General features: G+C 38.1%; 1 protein-coding gene across 1 annotated transcript; it reads left to right on the top strand.

The window, feature by feature from the left end:
• The first annotated feature begins 120 nt into the window (after positions 1–120).
• Positions 121–23,010, top strand: ATG3 (autophagy related 3). Its single transcript, XM_040570288.1, has 12 exons — positions 121–278; positions 2,343–2,384; positions 5,534–5,583; positions 6,751–6,821; positions 8,479–8,586; positions 10,580–10,629; positions 12,460–12,541; positions 13,051–13,085; positions 13,800–13,955; positions 14,630–14,757; positions 20,756–20,824; positions 22,750–23,010. The coding sequence occupies exons 1-12, from the start codon at positions 207–209 to the stop codon at positions 22,829–22,831; spliced, it is 945 nt and encodes a 314-aa protein (XP_040426222.1). The 5' UTR covers positions 121–206; the 3' UTR covers positions 22,832–23,010.
• The last annotated feature ends 1,757 nt before the right edge of the window (positions 23,011–24,767 follow it).

Genomic DNA, 24,767 nt, shown 5'->3' with positions numbered 1-24,767 from the left:
CCAGCGGCGCGCATGCGCGGGGAGGTGCAGCCCCGCTTTGCCAGCCCCGCCGCCGCGTCATGGGCGCGACGAGGGGACAGAGGGAGGGGAGAAAATGGCAGCGGGTCACGTGACGGGGGGAGCGGCGGGGGGGGAGGACCGGGGGCGGCGCCGCGGCCATCGCTCGGCGGGCGGCTGGGCTGAGCTCGGCTCGGGGGCACGGCGGCATGCAGAGCGTCATCAACACGGTGAAGGGGAAGGCCCTGGAGGTGGCCGAGTACCTCACCCCCGTGCTCAAGGTGCCGCAGGGGGCGGGCAGGCGCTGAAGGCGGTAACGGGGCGGCGCTGAGCCGTGCCCCCCCCTCCCCAGCGTGAGCCCGGGGTGGGGAAGGGGCTGCGGTGGCTCCGGAGGGGGAACGCGGCTCCTGCGGGTGGGCGGGGGCGGCTCCTGGCCGCAGGAAGGGCAGCGGGGCCCTGGAGAGTGTCCAGAGAAGGGCTGCGAGGCTGATGAAGGGCCTGGAGCACAAGTCCTGCGAGGAGCGGCTGAGGGAGCTGGGGTTGTTTAGTCTGGAGAAGAGGAGGCTCAGGGGAGACCTCATTGCTCTCTACAGCTACCTGAAAGGTGTGGGGAGCTGGGGGTCGGCCTCTTCTCGCAGCTAACTAGTGATGGAACTGGAGGGAATGGCCTCAAGTTGTGCTAGGGGAGGTTTAGGTTGGAAATGAGGAGACATTTCTTCTCAGAAAGAGCAGTCAGGCACTGGGACGGATTGCCCAGGGAGGTGGTGGAGTCACCATCCCTGGGGGTGTTCAAAGAGATGTTCCTGGTGCTTAGGGGCATGGTTTAGTGGATGACATTGGTGGTAGGGTGATGGTTGGACCAGATGATCTCGGAGGTCTTTTCCAACCTTAATGTTTCCATGATTCTTGCATTTAATATTTCTACTGTAATTATTTATGGTATCAATCTCCCCGTAGTTTTATAGCATGACCTTCTATATACCTTATGCCTTGCAGTTTAGATCTTTGGGTTGAAGGCAGCGATAAGCAATTATTAATTGAACTTGTCCCTTTGAGGTATCCTGCCTGGATAGTGCATCTTCCTGGGTTTGACCACCAATGCGTGCTGCACTGAAGTTGTGGTGTGGAAATGTGAAGTGACGTGTTCACCACATACGCTTGTTGTTGAGCGGCTGGCACTTTATTCCACTGTGAACAGCGGAGGAATTTGTGTGATCAGATGTACAGCTAGCGGCCGGGAGACAAGGTGGACGCTCCCACATGGGGGAGGTGATAATATGCGTATATGTTCCCTTTACAAGGGCCTTGAAATAAGTGCTCCTATTCCTTACCTTCAGAAAGAAACTAGACTTGTGTCTCGCGCTAGCTTTTATATCACAGGATGCTTTAAGATGAAAAAGCGAACTATTTACCCTCAGGGAACAGAGTGTGGGTATTTTACATGTTTCCTTCTGTAATTCCAGAAGCACAAGTTTGTGCATGTTGCATAATGCACGTAGTTAATGTTGAGGTTTTAAATAGTAAGCTGACTCTAGTGTGATGTTGCATAATGTGTTATCAGGAGTTCTTAGTTTTGTGGTAATCCAAATTGCTAAATTATAGCTGTTTGGGTTTCTTTGATTTTTGTTAACTGCATAGAGTGATACTATGATGTCTGCACAGCAGCCAGTTTGCTTTTCTTAATATTGTTCTTAAATGTCTCTTCTTTAGAGACATTATGGGAGAGAAAGGTATCAGATGTGTTCATGAAATAGGTGTGCTCATTTCCCTTTATATAACGCAGGTGGTAGTGTGCACCAGGGTTAAGTGTCAAGAATAACTAGGTTAAGCAGTGGCTGGTTTTCTTTAATGCTTTCCTAATGATTGAGTAAGCTGAAGTTGTAGCCAAATATTAGGTTTCTTAACTGAAAACCTTTGTATCAACGCATTGCACTGCTGTTTGGTGCTAAGAAACAGTCCCAAAGTCCTGACTGAGAGGATCGTTAAATTCTAGCTGGTTTCCCATCTCTTACTGGTGAATGTAACACAGGGTGTAAGAGGTCTTCTTTTATTATTTGTTGATATAAATTGTCTACATCAAAAAATTACTTTGCGTATGTAATCTTTTCACAATTTCCCCAGATCCTGCATCTAAGTAATTTTGTCAGGTCTTACTTATACATCTTACTAATATATTTTAATCTTATATCGGCCCAGGCAGAGGCTGCCTCCAAGTTGCTTCAGAGATCTGTGTGGACTGAGCTAGTTGCAAGATGAAAGTCTTGCAGATACTTTTATTTACCAGTAAAGTGGGTACGTTGATTTGCCAGCAGAACTCACGATTTCTTTTTTTTTTTTTATTGCAGGAGTCCAAATTTAAAGAAACTGGAGTAATTACACCTGAAGAAGTAAGTATTTAGAACCTTTGAAATATCAGTACTTCTATATTTTCTAAATACAACTTTTACTCAAAATGATCATGCTCATCTCAAACTGTTTACGCCTTTGCCAGTTCCTGGAAACAATTTCCATGCTGTGGAAGTTCTAAATGGCCTTGTTACTCTTCAGGTGAAGTAGATCAACAGCAGAATTCTTCTTGAAATGCAACGTGGCATCTGAATGTGGATTGTCTTTTCCTGTATTACATCCTAAAACACTAAAGGAAGCTCATGCTGGGTCAACAACTCCATATATATCATGGAAGTAAACAGGAATATGTTTGTTTCAAAGGTCTTTTGCATGAGCAATTCAAAGGAGAACTTGTACTACTGTGTCTTGGAAACAGTCCTGTCTTTCTTCTCTTTTGGTTCCTTCCAGGGTTGTGGCTAAATCATTATATATGCTTGTTCACAGCAAGCATCCCTCTCCCAACCCCCAGAGGCTGCTTCAGAGTGATTGTGTTTTGGTTTAATGCCAAGCAGTTGTAGTTTTTAAAGGAGTCTGCTGTGAACAAAAAACAACAAGAATTTTTCTAAAATATTAGCACTGATTTTGCAGTGCTATTTAGGCTTCCCTTTGCTGCTTTTTTTCATGTTAAAATGCTGTTGTTCTGAAAATACATTGTCCTTACAGAGGTATAAGAACAGTGTTCAGACTGTTAGGTAGAATGAAAGAAAAATGAGACAGTGTACAGACGTGAAGATGGGAGAGAACAAATTATAACTGGTACAGGTAGTGTATGTGGGCAAAAGTGTCTTTCCTAATGTTGGTAGCAAGCATTTTTCTGCTCTGTTGCAAGGCATGCAAGCACTTGTGGTTTCTGTGATCCATGGGAGTACTACTCAGAAAAACAGGCTTAGCAACATGGTGTTCTGATAACTGTGTGTGTATAGGTGTCTGTGTATTTTACATACTAATGTATTATAGATAAAAATAACTGTTTACAGAGAAAGTAGATACATCTACTAATGTTTAATTCCTCTGTGATATGTAGGAGAGAACTTTGCAGTAGGACTGAAAGACAATATACTTGCTATAGAACATAGCAAGAACCACGCTGAGTTAGATTAAACTGCAGCATTTAAATACCAGTAAAAGAATGCAAGTAGTATGTGTTATAAACAGAGATGCTGATAGGATGAATAGAACAGGTCCTTCAAAGCCATGTTGAAGGGAAATGGTTATACAGCAAGACTGATTGTCTTGTTAAACTTAGATAGGACAGGAGCATGGATCTGCTGATTGTCCCTTTGACAGTCTTTCCTATTCCCTGATGATTCTGATCTTGATATAGTAGTGATTACTAGAGAACTGATATCAGCTGTGATGATGCTAGGATGTTATCTTTGAATGAGTTTGGATTTTGTGAGTAATGAATCTCAGTTTAACCTGCTCTGCCTGTATCTTAGTCTGAGACACTCACCATTGTGATGAACTGTGTGGTTCTTGTGGCTTGTCTCTGAAGAGGAGTCTATTAGTGATAAGGCTAATGATGACTGATCAAATTCATCATCTGTATTTTTTTCATTTATCAGTGTAGTTGATTTAATTTTAGCAAATTCTTGCCTGTCATGAGTTCTTGCTAGCTAATACCTCAGAAAGGTAGCCGTTTTTATTTCATATGTAAGTACAGGCAAATCTCAAATTGTTTTCTTGCCACTTTTGCTATACCAATTCAGGTATGATAATGTTAGTGCTTTAGAAATAGAAAGTGAAACTAACTAGTTTAATTATGCTGTTTAGGCTGAAGAAAATGGAGAGAAATTTAAGTATTGTTTTTATTTTTTTGCATTCATAGACTTCCAAAGAATGCTTTGAATTTTTCGTCTTAAATAATGTCCTTCAACATTGGAACTACAAACACTTCCAATTCTCCGAACAGAGAATTTTAAATGATTTTAAATTTTAATGTGTTATATTTATTATTAGGTAAAGCCTAATGTGTGTTTTTTAATTTCCATGTGTATTGGAAGGGATTACTGTTTTCTTTAAAATGAATATTTCACTTTTTCCAAGAAAAATCTCTAGCTAATGGCTGAAAGAAATCACTTTTGCAGAGATTAAATCTGCTAATCTGCATGCAATACATGTTGTGGTATTTTCTGTGATTCTGTGATGCCTAGATGATTCTGTGATTCTACTACACTGGTGCACCTTGCATTGGCAGGCACTCCAAGCCTATTGTGTCACTCCATAACAGCTTGTAGTCTGCCTGGAAGTACATTATTGTAACCTGGTGTTTTAAGACAAAGCAATTGCAGGAGCAGGCATGCACCTTCTTTTCAAAAGGCACTAATGCATAGAGCACACAAATTGCTATTCTTAAATGCAGGTTTACCTTCTCCAATTTGTGTAGGAAAAACTAAGCCCAGTGGGTTAGAATTTGCTGTGTGGATTTTGACTTGGTATGCAAGTCTAGTACAGCATATCCAATATTGCTTTGAAAAGGTGATGTGATTTTAAAAAAGCTGTTATGTCTGATAATAAGAACAAGTGGAGTGAAGATTTTTTAAAGCTGTTTCTTCAGAATAAAATTCTACACAAGTTTTTTTCAATGTTCGAAGTACTTGGTTATCCATACCTAGTAAACATTAGTCGGTGATATATGGTGATGGTCATTATCTAAAGCATACTATTTATTCTTCTGTTGCAGTTCTCTCACTAGTTCAATGAAATGGTGACAATCTCGCTTCCTCTCTTGCTGTAAAATTGTTTTGAACACTAGAACAGAAATATCTTGTAGCTGAAACTGAAGTGAAATACAGAAATACCTCTTTTGGTTTGGTTTTAGGGGAAAGCTTAAGTTCAAGTATTCATCTTCTCATATTAATCTCGAGTGTCTTTGTAAAACTTTGAAGAGTAGCAAAGAAAAGCAGCTTATTCATTACAAAGTAAACAGTGTTACTTGGCCTAGGAAGCAATGCTTAGTATGCATTTCCTTCAGGTGAAGTTACTTTAGTCTTTATGATTAGCTGAAAAATTGGTAAAGCATCAAAATAATATAAACTGATACTGTAAATAAGAACTATTAGAGGAATACATGACTGACATATTACTATTGTGGAAATTGCTTCCTTACTCTGTATTTAACAGTACTTTATTTTTTTTGTCTTAACAGTTTGTTGCAGCTGGAGATCACTTAGTTCACCACTGTCCTACTTGGCAATGGTAAGCAAAATCAAAAGAATTAAGGAAAGTTAGCATCCCTACTTATGCTTTTATATGTTTCCGTTGGATACAATTCATCATTTCAGAATAATACACTGACTCTTGCAGTAGAACTTATGCTATTTCTGTGATGAAGTGATATGAACTTTAAGTCAAGCAGGTCTTATTTATTGTTGTGTGTAGTGGAAATGAGGATTTGTTTGGGGATCTTTTATTTGTTTCCCAAAGGCTCTAGAGAAAATAAGCTAGTATATACCATGCATGCTTTCAGTGTTCAGCTGCAGCATCAGTGTGTCTCCCTGAGTTTGTCTTAGTAATGGTGATTGAAAAAGCAAAGGCCGTGTCCAACTGAAATTGCTACGAACAAGTTGTATTTGGTATATTTTAAACAAGAGCTTGTTGGTTAAATATTTTCAAGTTGGCCCACATCAGCTAACTTTGCTGTGCTTGCCCTCAGAAATCCCTTATCTTTTGTGTATGGTAAGGGTGCAAATAAGGTACTTATGTTTTATTAATGTCTTGCATTATAAAACTAATCAGTCTGTGCAGTTGGTATCATCAAGGTTCTTGGCTCTATACGGGGCCATGAACAGATGAAGGAGGAATTGTTATACTTGAATCATTGTTTCTTGTCTTTTTACTGTCTCCTTCAGAGAAAATGTTGAATCAGGTCTGTGTGTCAGCAGTTGGCAACAGGCTATTTAGAAGCTTAGACTCTTATTCCAAACCAAAAAACACTGAAGGCGAAAGCAAGTGCTTAAATAATGTGAGCTCTGGTGACTATTGCCAGTTTGACTGTCTTTACAAGTCTTTCTTGCTTTTTCTGAAGTTAATCTGTACAAACACTTGGGATTATGTTGTTGCTGATCCTGGTACGTTTCATATAGACTAGATTCCTCTGTCAACCCATCTTTGCTTGTAGTTCCTAAGCAGTTATTGAATCAGCAAATAGTTTTTGATCCAAGACTTTGTAGTTTAGGAGTGGCCAACCTTTTTGACCTCATACCTAGATCAAAATCTCTCTATAGCCAAGAGTAGAGTCATAGCAAACAAATTCTGAGACAAGGCCAAGAGAAGTATGTAGAATGTTCTTCGTATAAATTGAAAATAGGGTTCTTTTGCACATCATCAAATTCTCAACCTTTTATGGTGCACTTCATTTTGCAGGGCTTCAGGAGAAGAACTAAAAGTCAAGGCTTATCTGCCAACAGACAAACAGTTTTTGGTAACTAAAAATGGTAAGGCTGAAGTTTAAATATAAGTGTTCTTAGGATTGATAGCATGATTGATTGTGCTATCAACTCTACTGATTGTCTGTATTGACAGGGGAAGCAAATATCTTGCACTTTGGATGTTTTGGCTTTGGGATATTAAAAAAAAAAAAATTTCCTGCACATCTAAAATCTCTGCTTTAGACCAGTTGCTACTAGGGCTTTATACTAGTAATGCAGTTTGCCTTACTAAAGTAGAAATGAAGCTTAAGTATCATAAACCTCCTTATATGCCTGTCTATTTTTTTCCTGCCCTTCACCTCACATTCAGTTTCTAAAACGAAAATAGCTTTATTTTCCTCTTTTTTGGGAAAACCTGGGTTATGGAAGTGTACCTAGAATGTCTTTCTTGGTGACACCAGTGCTTCTAGTTCAGATGTGTAACTAATGTCAGTATTCCTTTCAATAGCAGTGATATAAAATACATTTTTAAATCAAATTTTGATCAGATTCACAGTTACGTATATATAATATTTGTGATTACTACCTTTTTAATAAAATGCATGAGAAAGATAAGGTTGCAACACAATCACGGCAAAATCATTTTCTTGAGAGATCTTGTATCAAAGTATGTCAAGGTAATGACATTAGAAGTACTTGCAGAACTGAAGGGATCCTGAAGAGATTTGTACTTGCAATGGGTTGTAATTTCATCCTTTGATTTCACTTGCAGGCTTTCAGAGTCTTGCAGGGAACTATCATGTGAAAATGCTAATAGTAGTGTTGGACAGACTTTGCTGAGATGGTCTTGATGGCTGCATGGCCAACTTTATTTCTCTTTTCTCCTGCTTCCAGGGTCCCACATTGCTGTGACCCTTCTAGGACACTTTATAAAAGGTTTCCTGTTCATGCCATCCATGCTGGTAATGATGCATTGGCCTACCACATGTAGGAGTTATGGGCTAAGGGTGAAACCAAGAGCCATGCTACAGACTTCATTTTGGAAGTGTGGACAACCTCTGTTCACTCTTTCATACCCTCTCTTTCTGAAAATGAGCATTTTCGACATAGTTCTTGCTTTCTGCATTCTTTCTGTTAATTTTTCTGAAAACTTTGTTTAAATCTGTGCTTGAACAGTGATGTAATGCATGTGACTGAAGTTAGTCTAAATAACATATTAATTCTAACCTCTTCCAAACTTTGAGATAATTAACATGATAAATTAGGTATGCTTAATAATTGCTGATGCAAACTTTTAGCAGAAGACAAATCAATTCAGTAAACTGATGCTGATACAAGCAAAGTTGTTCTTGGACTAGAAATGTTTTGGTGATGTGAAGAGAACTAGTAGGTTGTCTCCAGTTGTTAGCAAAAGAATAGGCAGCCTAAGGAGACGTGAGAGTTTAGCTTTTCTGATTTTTTGTGAGTTTGGATGAAAATGTTCTAGTGGGTTGCAAGAATAAGCTTTTTCTGGTCACTGCAAGTGATGCACTGCAGTGAGATAAAACACCTCTTACCATACTTAAGTTTGTGCTTTTGCGTTTGAAATATAGCTCTAGAATTCCTTAAATAAGGATATGTGAGAGACTACCATATTTCAGAAGGCTTTGTAGGATAACTTCATACTTCCATCTGATTTTGTATAGAATGGCTGCAATCATTTTGATGTGCAATTTTTTTGCAGTTCCGTGCTACAAAAGATGTAAGCAGATGGAGTACTCAGATGAGCAGGAAGCAATTATAGAAGAAGATGATGGTGATGGGGGATGGGTAGACACCTTTCACAATGCAGGTATTCAAAATCTTGCTTCGAACTTTGCATTTGGTAATTGATAAGATAGTCAGTTTCCACTATTAGAAAGTAAAATCTTTCTCAGATGGCTGTGTTCCATTATCTAATCTGGGAAAAATAAGTTACAGTGCCAGCTACCCACTTGCTCTGTACATGGCTGCTTAGGTATTTAACTCTGTGCTTGTATGCCTGAAATAGGCTGCTTTTCAGGGGGTTTGGTTGACAGTATTTTATTATTCTCTTATTAAAGTTCAAGTAAGTTATTGGTGGGTTGAAGAGCTGTGTACCAGTTCGTTCCTTAAAAAGATCTTGTTTAGAGAATGTTGCTTTAAAATATTAATTTGAAGAATGTGCTAACTTCTGCCTTTTAGTAAGGTTGTATGTGAAGCACGCTGGGATCATTTAACTTAATGATGACCCAAAGAAACTTTAATTACTGTAGTATTTCACATTTTGTTAATTTGTTGTGTTTGAGTTAAAAGGGGGAATCATTAGAAAATAACATATTTTAGTATCTGAGGTTGACTAGGGGGCTGAAAAAGAAAAATTAAATACAGTGATCACTGAGATATAATCTTTCTCATAGGAAATCTTCAGATGGGCTTGCATTTATACTAAAGACTAAAATTACTGTTTACGTGAATTTGTCTCATTAGTCTTTCTGGCAGAACCTCTTAAATCATATTTCTCTTCTCCGAGAACTGGCAATTTTATTAGTTTTAGTCTTTCTTCATGTTTTGCCATAAGTTAATCAACTTGTCTTCCAATGATGCTGTCTCCTACCATTTCCAAGGTTAGAATATGCTTCAGTCAGTACTTATTTTCTGTGGTGTATTTCATTTTGCTGTAATCTGGTAGATGTTCTCACTAAATCATTCAGCCAGGCTGGGGAGAGGAAGGGTGAAAAAAGATATCCTTTTTTCTTTTATAGATATGTTTTTGATTGCTGGCAACTCTTAAATGCATTGCTGTTCATAATACAACACCCCAAAGAAATCTTTTGACAAAGCTTTGTCATATTGTTGAATTAAGTATGCGTTCCCCTTTCCTGCTTTATCAAGTTTGGTTGGTTTTTAGGGTAGACTGATTTTGGTCACCATGCTGGGCTAGCACAGCTGTAAGACTCTTGACTAGACTAGCCACGTTTCCGAACACTGTCAGAGGAGACAATCTATTTCCACCTATCTGTATTTATATGCTTTATAGCAACATATTTTTCTGCTGGGTGGGAAAAACTCTCTTTACAATCACACAGCCACTGGAAATGCATTGTTTCCCAGCAGTGTTGACCTGGCATATCTGTTTCCCAAACAGTTGAGGTCCATTTGTGCATTTCTGGTGGGCAGTAATTTGGTTCCAGGTTTATTCTCCATAATGATCAATTTCTCATCTGAAGAGCTAATAAGATGCGTATACTGTGTCAAAGCAGATGTTGGCATGTATCCCAAAGAGCAGCATTAAAACTAGGAACGTAACAGGGAGGTACTGAAGAGTTGATACTACTGTGATTTGGGGTGGCTTTTTTTTACCACTGCTTCCTCAGCTAAAAGCATTGTGTCCTGCCATGATATTGCTGTGTCATGAACACTTTGCTTTCAAGATGCTTCAGAAGTACTCATAAATGCATGCCTTCGTCACAAAGCTGAGTACTATTGCGATGTGAATGCCTATGCTAAACTCATTTTTTGTGTAAAAACTCCTTAAAATAAAAATCCAAATTACTTTGCGGTGTTCCATCAACAAAATTTGCTTGAAGTACAAGAACTGTGCTGTTGTGTTCTGCGTTAACAGTATGGTGTCATTATGGATGTCCATCTCCAAGCATACTACCAACACCAAATAAACAGCCTTTCAAATATCTAAAATTGTTGTGACATTTAACTGGAAAAATCATATGCTGCTTTGAGACCTCTGCAACCTCTCAACCTATTTCTGTAGTGTTCTGTGACAAAGAAACAACAACTTTAATGCAAACTTCTTGTTCAATTAACAGGTATAGTGGGTGCAACAGAAGCAGTTAAGGAGATCACACTAGACAGTAAGGTATTTGTTTTGAAATTTCTCTTGCTTTATTACAGGATGTAAAGCTAATAGAAATCTTATCTCCAGCAATCTAGTATTATTTCTAAAAGTTTAAAAGACTTTTGTCACTAGATTTGTTGCAGGTACTCGTTGATATTTAAAGCCCACGATAGTAGTTTAAGCATGTGTATCTCCTCATTACCATGTGTTTACCAAAGCAGTGATCCTATTGCAATGTCTTTAGCTAGTCTGCCAGAATTCTACAAACTGAAAATGATACTGTGTTTACAGTGATACATACTGTCCTTGTGTCTCAAGAATCTAATGTTTGGAGAGCCAGTGTAAAGAAATCTTTATATGGGAAGAATAATGCAGGAGCATAAAGTATTTATTCATAATGTTTAAATACTACTGCAAGCAAAGTTTAAACACATTAAGTCCTATTTGACAAACTGGTGTCCTCACATCCGCATGAAGAACTAAAATTGTTTAAATATCTTACAAAGTCATCACTATCGGTACTTTTCCAAAAAGTCAATCTGTAGCAGGAGCCAAATCTGAAACTTAAGCCCTTGGGAAACTGAGAACAGTTAGAAAAAAATGAGGGATGTGTGTATGTACGTATTTCTTAATGCGCTTAAGAGAGCCAAAGACAAAGTGGCTTTAAAATTAGCTGATGGCTCAAGTGGAGTTCCATCTATGCCTTATGAGAATTTGTGAAACTATCCAACCATAAATCATTACATTCTGAAGTTTAAGGGGAAAGAGAATGGGCTCCCACGTGTTACTGCACAAATTGTAAACAACTCAAAACGCTATTGATATGATGAACTGTGAAATTCAACCATTTCAAATGGAATTGTGCTGAACATAGTAAAAATACTGCTTTTTCACAACTCCGTTACATAAGGGTTGAAGAAACAGTCTTAATGAATACCTAAAAGTGATCTCTGTTTTTACAAAACATAGTACTTTTAGAATATTATTGTGATGCATAACTGTTGTAATATGACTTGGATTTCCATTTTTATATTTGGTATGCAGAAAAAATCTGTGTTTTGTATAGTACATCATTTCTTGGAGCACAAGTCCAATCAAGAATGACAAATCCTTTTATGATAATATACTGTTTCCAAAGTACTTGACAACATATTTTTGTACTGGTCGTTTTTTTTCCAGTGAGGAAACCAGTCTGGTGATATTTACAACTAGAGCAGTTTCTAATTCTTATCATTTTGAGTATTGTCCTAAAGTCTTCATGAAACTAGCATAAATTGAGACCTCCCCCTTCTGAATTTCTCTAGAATTGTCTGTTGGATTCAAATGTTATGTATCAGCACAAAATTTGGCTGAGTGCTTGTGTCATTCTTCACTTCTGTTGGACTCTGTTTCCTCAAACTGATATAAAAAAAAAAAAGTGGTACCTTTTCGGGCTCTTAAATGTTTCAGAAATAATTATGGAACTGTTGCATGATTGTTTGTGGATTAATTCGCACAAAATATTAATCTACGTGCTTAGTCATTACCTTTCATTTGAGGTAGGTGGATTATTTGAAAAGAAACTGACTGTTTAATATCATGTCTACTCACTGCTTTTAAGAATACAGTCATTCTGGACTACAAAGTCAAAGGAGAAATTTGTAGTGGATTTTTAGTGTTATGCTAGGATTTCGAAACTAAGCTTGTTTAATAAGCAAGTATGTGAGTTCAGTATAGTTGTTGTTAATATTGTAGGAGTTATTTTTCTGCATAGTTCAGCTGACTGGACCTACATTTGCTGGAGCTGTAAAACTGTTGATGTAGCTTAAACGCAGTTGTCTTAAAACAGTGCTTTCAATTTAACTTCTAAAGGATAATATAAAAATACCAGAACGTTCAGCATCCTGTGAAGATGATGATGAGGAAGATGAAGGGGAAGCTGCAGACATGGAAGGTATTTCCTTAAATTGAATGAGAGGGTGTATTTATTTCAGGCCTTTCACTATAGCGGTACACTCTAAGAAAATACTACTTTTCTTTTTTTACAGAATGCATGCCAAAAAAAAAGCAGGTCCATGTTTTTATCTTTTTAATGGTCTTATTGATGCATGTTTACTCTAACTTGTGTGATGAAATCTCTGTGAATGTTGAGTGGCAAATTAGTTTGAGTAGCAGCACAGATGCAAACAAAAAATAGGGATTATGGCACAGCTTCATTCTGGCTTCATACCTACACTTAATCTGTCTACTAAAAACTACTTGTTTAAGGATTGTTCATCATGTACTTGTTATAGTCTTTTGTCAAATTGTGTTAAAAAGTATAATGTGGTTTAGGGGTTGGGAGATGTCTCTGAATAACGAATCTTTAGGTATGTGTGGATTTTTTAATGGAGTCGTTTATGAATGGGAAATATGACAGCTAACTATGAGCTGAACACGGAATTTTATGGGTCTTCTTTTCAGAGTATGAAGAAAGTGGGCTATTGGAGACAGATGATGTGAGTGAACAGTTCTGTCTTGTCTGTTGCAACGCTTATCACCAATATGAGCACAAAATAAAAATAAGGATGACAAATATTTCACATAAGCTTATAATAAGTGGTGGGATTTTTGAGCTTGGTTTCCTGTGGATTTGTCTCCTGCCAATCTACCCTAGCTCTTAGGTCCTGAAAGATTTTGGTTACAGTAATTTTGCTTTCTTTGTTGATCTGCTTTGCTCTGCTTACATGCAATGTTCTATTCACAAGAATTATAAAGTGCAGTGATTGTTCTTGAGGCTCATGTGGTGAATTGAGTGGCTTGTGGGTTCAGCTGGCTACATGGATGCTGGAGTGTAATGAGGGAAAACAGAGAGCGTGGTTATTTGGGGTACTTGCTTAAGGTCTGTGACACCTGCATAAACTGAGACCTCTCTGCCTTCTGAATTTCATTGGAATCGTCAAAAAGTTCAAAAGTTATTGGTGAAAGAATGGAGGGGATAGGACAATGTAATTGCATGCTTCCTTGAGAAATCAGACTTAAGGGGGAAAAAAATTGTGTGAAATCAATATTCCTACTTTGAAGATTAAAGCAAAACCCCAAGTCCTACATTTCTTAATGTTAATTAAGAACATTAATTTCAATTTTACAGCCCTACCTAACTACTTAGGATGGGACAAGAGGGAATACAAACAAGACTGTACTAATATTGTCGTTTTTACCTTGAAAACCAGGCAACACTTGACACAAGACAGATTGTTGAAGTTAACAAAGCTAAAGTTGATGTTGGAGGGGAAGATGCTATTCTGCAGACTAGAACTTATGACCTCTACATCACTTATGACAAATATTACCAAACTCCAAGGCTCTGGTTATTTGGATATGATGAGGTATAGCTATACCTTTTTCCTCACCTCTGTGAAATTAGATCATGTCAAATAGAAAGGCTACTTTGTTATTGCTTTCTTATTCACTGAACAAATTCAAAGGAAGAAATGGTGAGAAAACCCATTATACAGTCAGGGTTGCAGACAGGGCTTTGGGGGTTGCAGGAAGTAGAAAATATTTCGCTGAAAAATTGTACTTAATAACCAAGCACATTTGACAGAAAGAATATCATGTGCTGCTATTTCTTAAGCTACTAGCTTTACAGAGCTACCAGAAATAACCCCAGTCAATTTACACAAGTAAGCAGGTATGTGTTTTCATGATCTTCAGGGGAAAAGATTAGATAAATCACTTTTCCCTTTTAATGACGAAATTTCTTGAGTTAAAGTTGTGAGGACTTTCGGCTCAAATTCCTAGATGAGAACCAGGACCTTGGTTCTCAAATATATTGACTTTACCATTCACCTTGTGTATTAAAAACAAAACTTTGTGCAGTGCTGTTCCTATACCATATGGATCTTATCGCAGTTCCTTCAATATACCTTCAGAGCTGTTGTATGTTAGATACTTGTAACTTACAGTACCTCATACGTTAATGATGTTAGAATTGTTGAGAAGGGGCAAAAGATTCTTTGCCAGTAACGCTTTTTTTCAAATGTTCCCTTTTTTCTTGTAGCAACGGCAGCCTTTAACAGTAGAGCATATGTATGAAGATATTAGTCAAGATCACGTCAAAAAAACAGTGACCATTGAAAACCATCCTCATCTTCCCCCTCCTCCCATGTGCTCAGTTCATCCGTGCAGGTATGTCTTTGTTTCTGGTGTGATTCGGGATGCAGACATGAGGCATTTTGCTGGTCTTGTTAGGAATTTTGTTTAGATTTTCTGGCTGTATTTCTACAGGTGGCTGCCATAGTGGTCTGCTCACTTCTGAAGGAGTGTAAAAGGCAGATAACAGCTTTTCTTGGAAGTCATTTCAGTGTTTGTTGCTGCAAGTGTATTATGAAGTTAGAGCTCTCTTCTGTGCTTAACTTGCTTTTCCTCCACTTTCCTATAGATTCCAGAAGATGGCAGACTACTAGAACGCTATAGAAAAGAGTTCTATGCATTAATTTGCTGCATAATGTGTACTCTGGGAGAAGAGAAAAGCTATTTCAGTGTGAAATAACCTTCCTATTTCGTAATTGCTACCTTCTGCTCCTCTAGCAGTCCTTGAAATTTTATACTCATAAATAAGTCCTCTACATGCCACACTATTTGTTGAACACAAGTGCTAAACACAATTGTTCTCAGTGTTTTGTTGCATTTTCCACATTTCTCATCCATTTTGCAAGAAGTCTGTAGTTAGACTAGCTGTACAGATATTTTTTCTAACAGGTCTTTGAAGGTGTCTTTCATCTTAGATGGTAGGCCTTTATCTCCTGTGAAGTGGCCTAGTGATGCACAACCAGTATCCTGGTGTAACTCCTCAACCTCTTGGTAGTATTAAGATCTTGGAGATGTGAGCTTGGGCTTCCTCTTAAAAATAAAAAATAAATACACTTTATAATCTTGCGTAAGTTTAAAATAAAAACAAATAAAATCCCAGTTGCCTCTTTCAGTCTTGTAAATGTCTTTGTACCTGAAGAAACACACGTGGTTCTTACATCACTAGCTGAGATGTCAAATGATTAGCTTGTCATTGACAAGCTTATGGTAGCTTTTGCAGACTCAAAACACTCTTGTTACTAGTTTAGGCAATCTTTAATTGTATTAACCATACATGTCGTGGGAAGGGCATACCATTCTTAACATAGAAAGAGCATGGGAGCTTTGCACCAGTGTATGGCTGCTCTTGATCTTGTTATGAAGGTGTATATTCATGTACTTCAGAAATCTGCATCTTGTCTTTCTTCCAGATCTTAGTTCTTTAACCACTGCTTTACAGCAATCTTTGCTTTCATCAAGCACTTGGGCTTATGTCTGAACAATATTGAGAAGGGAAACCAGTGTACAAGTGGGAAACAGCTTTCTCCCCTGTACACCTGACTTAGAGAAATTTTTAAATAGTGAACTTCATTGTTGGTTTTTAAATCACCAGGTTTAAGACTTCAGTAACAGTAGATTTGTCAAAGCATAAGCCTTGGTACTCAAGAGCAGTACAGGAAGCAGAGAACTATTAGGGAAAGAATAAAATGTGGAACAGAAAATGTCATTAAGCTTCTGTGATTAATGTGTGGCACCACCTAAAAATTGAATACTCCAGTACAGTTCTGGTCATCAGCTCTATATTCTGAGGTAAAGGAAGACTAAAACTGGAAGAGGTACAAAGAGGGTGTTAGAGATAATTGCTATCAGTTGTGAAGCTTCTTCCAAATAAGGAATTATTTGAATAACATGCCACCCTTCAGCTAGCAAAATGCTGCTAAGGAGGGAGTTCTGGTTTCTGTGACCTCCATCACGAACTACAGAAGGAGAATAAATGATAGGTGTTCATTTTTTTTTTTTCCTCTTCTAAATAGTAAAACTAGTGGCATTGAACACAACTCACTACTTGCACGCTGAAAGCCAGAAAAAGGAGTAAATTATGCATACATCTAATTAAACTAAAGTTGTTCAGGCAATATAATGAAGGAAAGTCTGTTAAGAGTTGTTACAGGTGAAGTTACAGCTTCAGTATTAGGGCATCTCTGGGCTGTGTACTGCTGGAGACTTGAAGTATTTTGGGGAAGTATTACTAGGTGCTTGCTCAGGCTTCTTGGGCATGTACTACGAATTTGTCAAATAATGAGGTAGACCTCTGGTGTGACGCAAAGATTCTTGTAACATATGAAGATAGGTTGACATACAAAGATTTCTATTTGTTACTCTATCTTGTTTGCAGTAAGTGGGGCTTTGGAAGAAAAAAGTGCATCCAGCTCTTTGCACAGCTAGTACTTTTGAAGGAGTATCAGGTGGGATGAATGTAGGAAGGCTTAAGAGTGACTAGGAAGATGACTAACCAAAGCAAAGACAAACAAAAAATGCACGATGCCATGGTTTAGTTTACTCACTGCTGAAAGCCCTGCTACTAAGTTGGTTGTGAAGAAGCTTCTGTTGATGGACGCACATTGGAGGGCACTCTGAGAACAAACAAAGATGACGACGTTTGGGCATGACAGCCCTTGTTAACTAGGTAGGGTTTGTGTAGGGCTATGACTACAATGTAACCTGTTCAATTTTGCAAACTGCTTTGCAGAGGAGGAAGCAATTTAATACTAGCCTGTGAACTTGGATTGAGTTTTCCTTTTCTGGAAGGAGAGCTGTGAGTGTATCTTTTCATTTTTTCCTGTGGAGTGAGTGACGTTTCAGTGCCTTTGTTACATAATCCACATCTACTCTTGAAGAAACAATTTGCATCATCAAACTTGCTGCAATTAGTCTTTTAAGAACAAAAAAGAAAATAGGTAGTGCAGTGAGACCAATTTGTCAATAGTCTTAAATGTAGCCTTCTCAGAAACAAAGCAGTCTAGTTGACTGGCACCTGCTTGACCTGGGAAAGGCCTGAGAATGTGAAAAGTGACTGATAGCATAGCTAAAATGGATGTTTCAAATGGTTTTCTATGAATTCTACGAGACTGGTGGGTACCAGTGCTGTAAAGACGTTGGCTAAATTAGATTCTTGTGCTGCTTGACTTTTGAAGCATTAGGTACGTACTCTTGTTCTCCAAGGCGAGCTATTCCATCTCCTTAACTTAATAAGGCTTACAGCTAAGAAAGTCTGGACTTTTGAGATTTAAAAAAAAATAAAAAATAAAAGGCCTAAAGTACTGGTTTTCTTAATTTAGCTGGGAAATTCCAGTGTTTATCTAGCTCTGCTGCTGTTGCTTCCCTACACATTACAAATATTGTGTAATGTAAGGTATTTGGATGGCCCTAACCTTGCTTAGCTGTTCTTGTGATGCATATATCCCTTTGTCCTGCGTCAGAGAAAAGAGAGAAATAGGGTGGTGAAGATGATTGCCATGGGCAGCTGCTTAAGATTGCTTCTATTTTTGAGTAATTAGTTGAAACTGTTCATCTTGCAGCTCTGCTGGAAGATTTATTTCTTGTCAGCATTTTTATGGTACTGGCAGGAACATACTCAACTTCCTCATTAATTGCTAGAAACTGTTTTAATCACAATTCTCACTGTTCGTATCAGTTCTACGAATGAACCATCGAACTACTTAACTAGGGCAGATCAATCACTTCTGGTGGTGGTATGTGTTTTGTGAGATTTTTCTTTTTCCCCCAATATATCTGGATGGCTTTTATTGTTTCCATTTACTTTCCCATGTGATGTTTCCCTTCCAGCTGATACTCAGAGAATGTCAATATGTCAACTGTGCTGAATTCCATTGTGAAATTTATTTCTTTAATGAAAAGTTTTAGTCACAAAGCATAGGAGGGGGGTTCTTCACTTAAAAAGCAAAAACTCCTGATGAAAGCATAAATGGTTGTCTTATCAGTCTAAGAAATCAGCAGCTTTCAATTTATTTATAGCCCCTTAATGTATGGTCTTAACTCTATATATTTCAATTTCTTTTCAGTAGCAACAGTGGTATTTCTGACTTGGAATATGAATAACTCATATCAACCAGCTCTTGAGGTGATTCAAGTAATACCTGAAAGTAATTTAGTGGATTTTAGTAGGTGTTTCAAATGACTGACCTATTTGTTAGCTCAAGTGATCTACAAACAGGTCCTGGAACAAGCATTGGTGAGCACGTAGTATTTAGTCACCTTGAATTAAGACAACCACTTATCTCTGGGGAGCTCTTATTCAGAGTAAAATAAAAATAATCTTTGAGCTTTGAGATTTCTAGATAGGATGTTTTAGATTACATTTCTCCCAAAGTTATCGTATTCCTTTTATATGGAGGGGGAGGTGTATGCTTCATGTTAATTCGTCAAAATTTCCTAATGGAAGGAAACCAACTTTTGAGAATTTGTAAGGTTCTTAAAAAGCTGCTCCCAAGTAACTGTAAGAATGACTATTATGATGGCTGTTAAAGAATTTGAGATAACTCTAGTCCTTTTAAAAAAAAAAAAAAAAAAACAATCGTCATTAAGATGTGATTGAACCAGTATCCTATAAAACACGTCTAGCAGCTATGGAGTGGCCTGTACTCTGTGCCAGTACAAAAAATAGCCCACCATTACAGATGAGGTCAAAATTTAAGCTTTAACGGCAGTGAGCTTCCTGTGTTGAAGTAACTGGCCTTGGTACCACATGCAGTGTGTGTTCTGCCATGGCATCGTGAGAATCCAGAACTGCAATCAACTGTGAAGAGTAGCTGGCTTATACAGATCAGCAGCACAGTAAATGACAAATGCTGACCTCCTGTATTTCCCCAGACGTACATGTTCCAGTTTACAATGTGTCTTGGTAATTTTGCAACAGCTTCCTTCCTTGTCAGAATGATTAACTTCAGAGGTGATTGCTGAATGCCAACAATTACTCAGTTATTTAGATTTGCATAACAACATCAAAGCGTGTTTAGTAAGTTACGCAAACTGTACTTACCACTCTTTCTAGATCTCATAGGCACATAGTTGTTCAGGATGGCTTTTTTAAACTGCTATTGTTGACTAGCTTGAAGTCTTGTATAAGTGAATGTCCACGGAACTATATGGTGTCTCTGATCACGATTGCCTGCAGAATCATGAATTTAAAATAGGGTTGATGCATAGATGAAAGTAAGGTGAGTTTGGGTTAAGAATATATAAATAAAACCTCAGTTAACCATACAGTAGTTCTCTCCTCTGATTTGGTGTGTTCTTCATCCCATAGGTTATGAGGTAGAAGAGCTATCCTGAACACAAGACCATTACTTCTAAATTATAACTGGTCTTGAACAAATCTGAAGTGTTCATTGTTGGAGCTATTCAAAGCTAGACCAGACATCGTCCCTGAGCAATCTGTTCTAGCTCACTATTCCTTGCACAGGGAGGTCGGGACTAGATGATGACCAGAGTCTTTTGTAATTCTTCTCATCTCAGTTCTTTTGTAATTCCATGTCATAGTCCGATGATCGGCTTTGTAAACAAGTATTTTTGTGGTTCATAGTAGGTCTGGTAAGTCACTGACTTAACCTCAAAGTACAGTCACATGAAGAAATGTTCATCTTTCACTGCACAGTAGTAATCTGATCTAGAGAGTTTGTCAGATTAAACCTTGGCATGATTTTAGTCATGAGTGAGCAGAAGATAATTTAGAAATTGTTGCCATAGAACCCATGCTACAGCTGTAGCCAGGGAAAGTTTCCCTAGTCAGTCCCAGAGCAAAAAGGTGTTTTATGCAGGGATGGCTTAGCCTGGCTTTTCCAGGAAGCTTTATGAATTATATAAGTATTTTATCTCTCAACTTAAGCAAATTTAAAAGTTTAGAAGGGGCAGCAAAAAAAAGTTACAGCAATCTCTAGTCATCTTCTGAAGGGTCATCTGGGAACTTCTGGTGGCTAACTGCTTCTGGTAAGGATTACCTTTCCTGGTGCTTTCTTTGGTGTTTCACAATTAACAGAGTTCTGCGACAAGCAGAATGCCTCTCACTGTGCTACTCAGAATACATTGTAGCATAGCCCATCCTCTCCTTGCCTTGTCAATGTAAGGGGCTGGCAAATAATGTTATGTTTATGACTTAATATTTTCAGTTATTGTTTGATTTCTCCTTTAATAAACTGAAAATTTCTTCCTCCTGCGCTGAAGCTAACCATCCAAAATTTAGTTTGCGCAAAATGTAATCTTACTGAAATGACGAGGGAGTTGCTTTATCTTTAAAATATTTTTTACTGTTTTTCAGGCATGCAGAAGTGATGAAGAAAATAATTGAGACTGTTGCAGAAGGTGGGGGAGAACTTGGAGTTCACATGTATCCTTTTTCATTACTGCATGGTATTTCTAGAGATTTTTTTGCACTGTAAGGAGCTGTTACCTAAGGGTTCCTAAACGGAAATACAGTGGTGTGTGAAAGCAGTAAACAACTGTTTTGGTAGCACAACAGAGTTCTGGGATGAGATCTTCTGTCCAAACAAACACCACTAATCACTTGCGGGGAGTGGGGCAGGAACCACATGGGAAAGTAGGTAGTGTTGAAGAGACAGGGGTTGAGTCTCTGTACAGGTGTGAAGGAAGTAGCTGTGAGTATGGAACTGATAGTCTGATGTAGGAGGATGTATTAGGAGGTTGAGCTGGAGGTTCATAGAGCGTGGTCAGAGTTGGTACATGCTTAAGTGTAGTTTGGGAATCCATGCTGTGATATTACCTTATAGTAAAGACTTAGAAATATGAGAGATCACAGAATCATCTAGGTTGGAAGAGACTGCCAAGATCACCTAGTCCAACCTCTGACCTAACACTAACAAGTCCTCCACTAAACCATATCACTAAGCTCTAAATCTAAATGTCTTTTAAAGACCTCCAGGGATGGTGACTCAACCACTTCCCTGGGCAGCCCATTCCAATGCCTAACAACCCTTTCGGTAAAGAGACGCTGCTTCTGTGTTAGATTTGGCTCTGAGATTCATTTCTGACAGGTGTGGAGATCCTATTACTGCTCACATGGAGTGAAGAGAATATTTTACAAACCTTGCTTTGGTAAAACACTAGGCTGACAAAGCAATGAAGATGACATCGTTCTGAACATCAGTACGGAATGTCTAACAATTTCCTTTTAGTCAGGTGGCTGGCATTATGTTTGTAGTAATTGGTACTGTACTTTATAATTGAAATAACCTTGGTATTAAAAGCAAGTACATCCTTTCAGAACAGTAATCTAACTGCTTTTGCAGCTACAAGGGAAGCAAGGGAGGGGATTACTGAGAAGCTAGAGGCCCTGAATCAGTAAAATTCATGTTCGCTGAGTTGAGACTTGCTGAATTTGTGCAGCAACTGAAAATGAACTGGAAAATACATCTGGTTAGTTGAAGCTGTCTGCTTCTCAGTAGTTTGAAATAGCTTATTTTCAAAATTTTTATTACTTTTTTTGCTATTGCTAACATAATTGAGGGTTTTTAACAGACAGTTTTGTACATCATTGTCATGTAGTTTGTGTTTGTCGAAAAATGGTCAATGAGACTGTGCCAAAGCAGTATTTCTTTCTTCTATCAAGTACCAGTATAACATAATTATTGTAAGTTGTGATTTATTTTTCTTCTTGGTTGTCTGTCTGCCTCAGTCCCAGTTGGACAGACGCTTTAGCTTTGCAATTATCCAGCATATTCCACATTACAGATTGAGACACAACAAATGTTTGAAGGTGACTCATGTAAGGGAGACTAGGAAGACTTCAAAGAAGGCAGACTTCAAAGCTTAGCAAAGCTAATTTCTCTACTTTCCCTCATCAACAGGAAGGAGCTCTTTCAAAGAATTGTTCAGAACAGCAACTTCTTTTTCTGAGCCACTGAGGAGCCTGCTTTCCCTGCAGTTACAGGAAGGTAGCTAGGAATTAGCCTTTCTAGCTGCAGTTTACCTTGGCATTTGTTAATTACAAATATTAAGTATGTAAATCGGATCACAAATTTTTGTGTAGTTTGTAAGATTTATTGAAAGTAACTTCTGTTTCCTTGCTTTAACTTGAAAAAGAAAGGTCTGTATATTTGGAGGAGCATCAGATATTACTACCAGAGTTCTACTGTATAAATTTCCCAGTCTCTAACTGTATAATTTTTAAGTACTGTTTTCCTATTAGCAAGAAAAACTGTTGAGCAGACCATTGCATGTGACTGCAGGTATGTTTGGGGGTCGGGGCGTTGAGGATTTCTAGCTGCTGCACCATTTCCTTAACAACAAACACAGGTACCTTCTTATTTTCTTGAAATTTGTACAAGCAGTCATTCCGACAATAGAATATGACTACACAAGGCACTTTACGATGTAACTGAAATAAGAGAGATCCTCTATCAAATCTTTTTTTAAATAGCCCTTCCATGTGACATACAACATAACACAATTTCTGTAACTAACCTTTTATCAAGTCAATGCATTAAAATAAAATGTTCCATTACCAGCCTTTTTAATAAAAGTCTGTGTGTAATAAATAAATCACTTTCATTCCTACACATATACTGCAATAAAAGGTGGATTGTTTTTCTCCATAATTCTTTCAATTTCCTTTCAGCAGAAGACTGTTTTTTTCCTCTAGGTTGGAAGTTAAAGTCTACTTTACTAGTAGAAGCCTAATCTTTTTGGCTTCATCCCTAAGATGATTCCTGAAAATGTGACTTATTTCTCTGATTTAAATTCACTTGAGAGGCAAGTTGTTTTTCCCCTTAGTTATGAATGGTTGTTTCCTGTAATTTGGCGGAAGACTTTGAAAGCTGAAGGAAAATAAGCGATGATCTTACTAGGAAAATTTAACTACGTCTTAAACTAAAGCAGTTGTAAATAACATTCTTTGAAAGGTGATTCAGATTTACACTTGAGCAAGACTAGCATTTGGAGATAGCATTTTTGGGGAGACAAAGGAGTATTAGTATGTAGCCTGTTCAACTTGTAATAAATGCAAGAACAGTCTTATTGACAAAATTACAGATGGAAGGAGGGAGAAGATTGTGTTAGAGCAGGGTTCAATCTTGACAATTTGTCCCAACCCATTAGACTATGCTAACTTGCAGCTTAATAGCATGATTTCCATTTTAAGTTAGTGTCCATAATGTTGATTGAATTCAGGTATTGCAGACACATCCAGGCTTTGGCAGCTATCTTCTTCCCTATAATATGCAAGTTCATCATTGATGAAGATGGGAGAAAAAGACTGTCATGTATATGTCATAGCTTCACTTAAAGTCTTTGTAGCTTTCCCAACAACATCTTTGTCTCACAAACATCCAACTCTCATTCTACAGGATAATCCAAAAATGGTTGTCTGAATTTTCTGAACTTACAGTTGGGTAGGAAGCTTGGCACAACTGATCCCTGTCTTGGCTGTCCCGTGTACTATGCTCTTACTTATGAGGGTCTATAATCAATTTCTCTGTTCTTTGCTTAAAACAGCTTTTCTCTTTTGATACCAATTTTCACTTCTTTCTTGGACAATATTTTAAGCAGTGTCTACATAAGCGAAGAGTAATGCTGGCTGAAACACATTAAAACTTAGCCACACCCTCTGAGTCATGTCATAGGATTTTCCTATCAGATTCATTTCAAAGATGTGTTGAATTTTTTGGTAACAAAGGAAATAGCTGTTCTCCACCCAAAAAATGTATGTGGTGGTTTGTTTTTTTATGGGGGGGGGGGGGGGGGGGGGGACGACAGCTTGCTCTGTCAGAATGTTTTGAAACCTCCTTCTCCCTAAAAGGTGTCTATTCTCCTCCTTTAGGAAGGTGAATTAGCCTTTCAGTAGTCTCCAGTATGTTGAGATAACAAATACCATGTTCTTCTTTGTCAGGCTGTTGACAGAAGTAAGTGGCATGATTATACTTTTTTTCCTTTTGGTTATGGAAGGCCTTTTTCCCTGACTATAGCAGAAAAACAGGGGGCAGCAGCAGTGAAGCGAACTAGTCAGTGTCTTCCATCAATGCCATGATATTTAACATCTTATGGCACTTGTAGCACAAATATACCCTGATGTTACAAAACCTGACCCACACACAAAAATAAGTGGATGCTTGGATGTGTATCAAAGCGGCTGTACTTGACCTGACGGAGTCGATGTGTGCACTTGCAGCAATTTTACTGTATGTTCATACTTTTCCATTTTGGACTAGTATTAAAAATTCATGTTAGAAATGAAGACTGCTGCTGTAGGAGCTGCTATAAATGTATGCAAACATAGTAACTTCAGTTATAGCTTCTGGCAAATCCTACACTGTCAT

Source organism: Cygnus olor, chromosome 1, assembly GCF_009769625.2.
Source record: "Cygnus olor isolate bCygOlo1 chromosome 1, bCygOlo1.pri.v2, whole genome shotgun sequence".
Lineage (NCBI taxonomy): Eukaryota > Metazoa > Chordata > Aves > Anseriformes > Anatidae > Cygnus > Cygnus olor.
Note: the sequence above shows the minus strand (reverse complement) of the source record. Positions and strands in the feature narration are given on the sequence as shown.

What these genes read in the sequence shown, in the direction of transcription:
- ATG3 (XM_040570288.1), top strand. Translation starts at nt 207, where the DNA reads ATGCAGAGCGTCATCAACACGGTGAAGGGGAAGGCCCTGGAGGTGGCC. An exon ending in ACCTCACCCCCGTGCTCAAG is followed by an intron (nt 279 to 2,342) that starts GTGCCGCAGGGG and finishes TTTTTATTGCAG; the next exon opens with GAGTCCAAATTTAAAGAAAC. An exon ending in GTTTTTGGTAACTAAAAATG is followed by an intron (nt 6,822 to 8,478) that starts GTAAGGCTGAAG and finishes ATTTTTTTGCAG; the next exon opens with TTCCGTGCTACAAAAGATGT.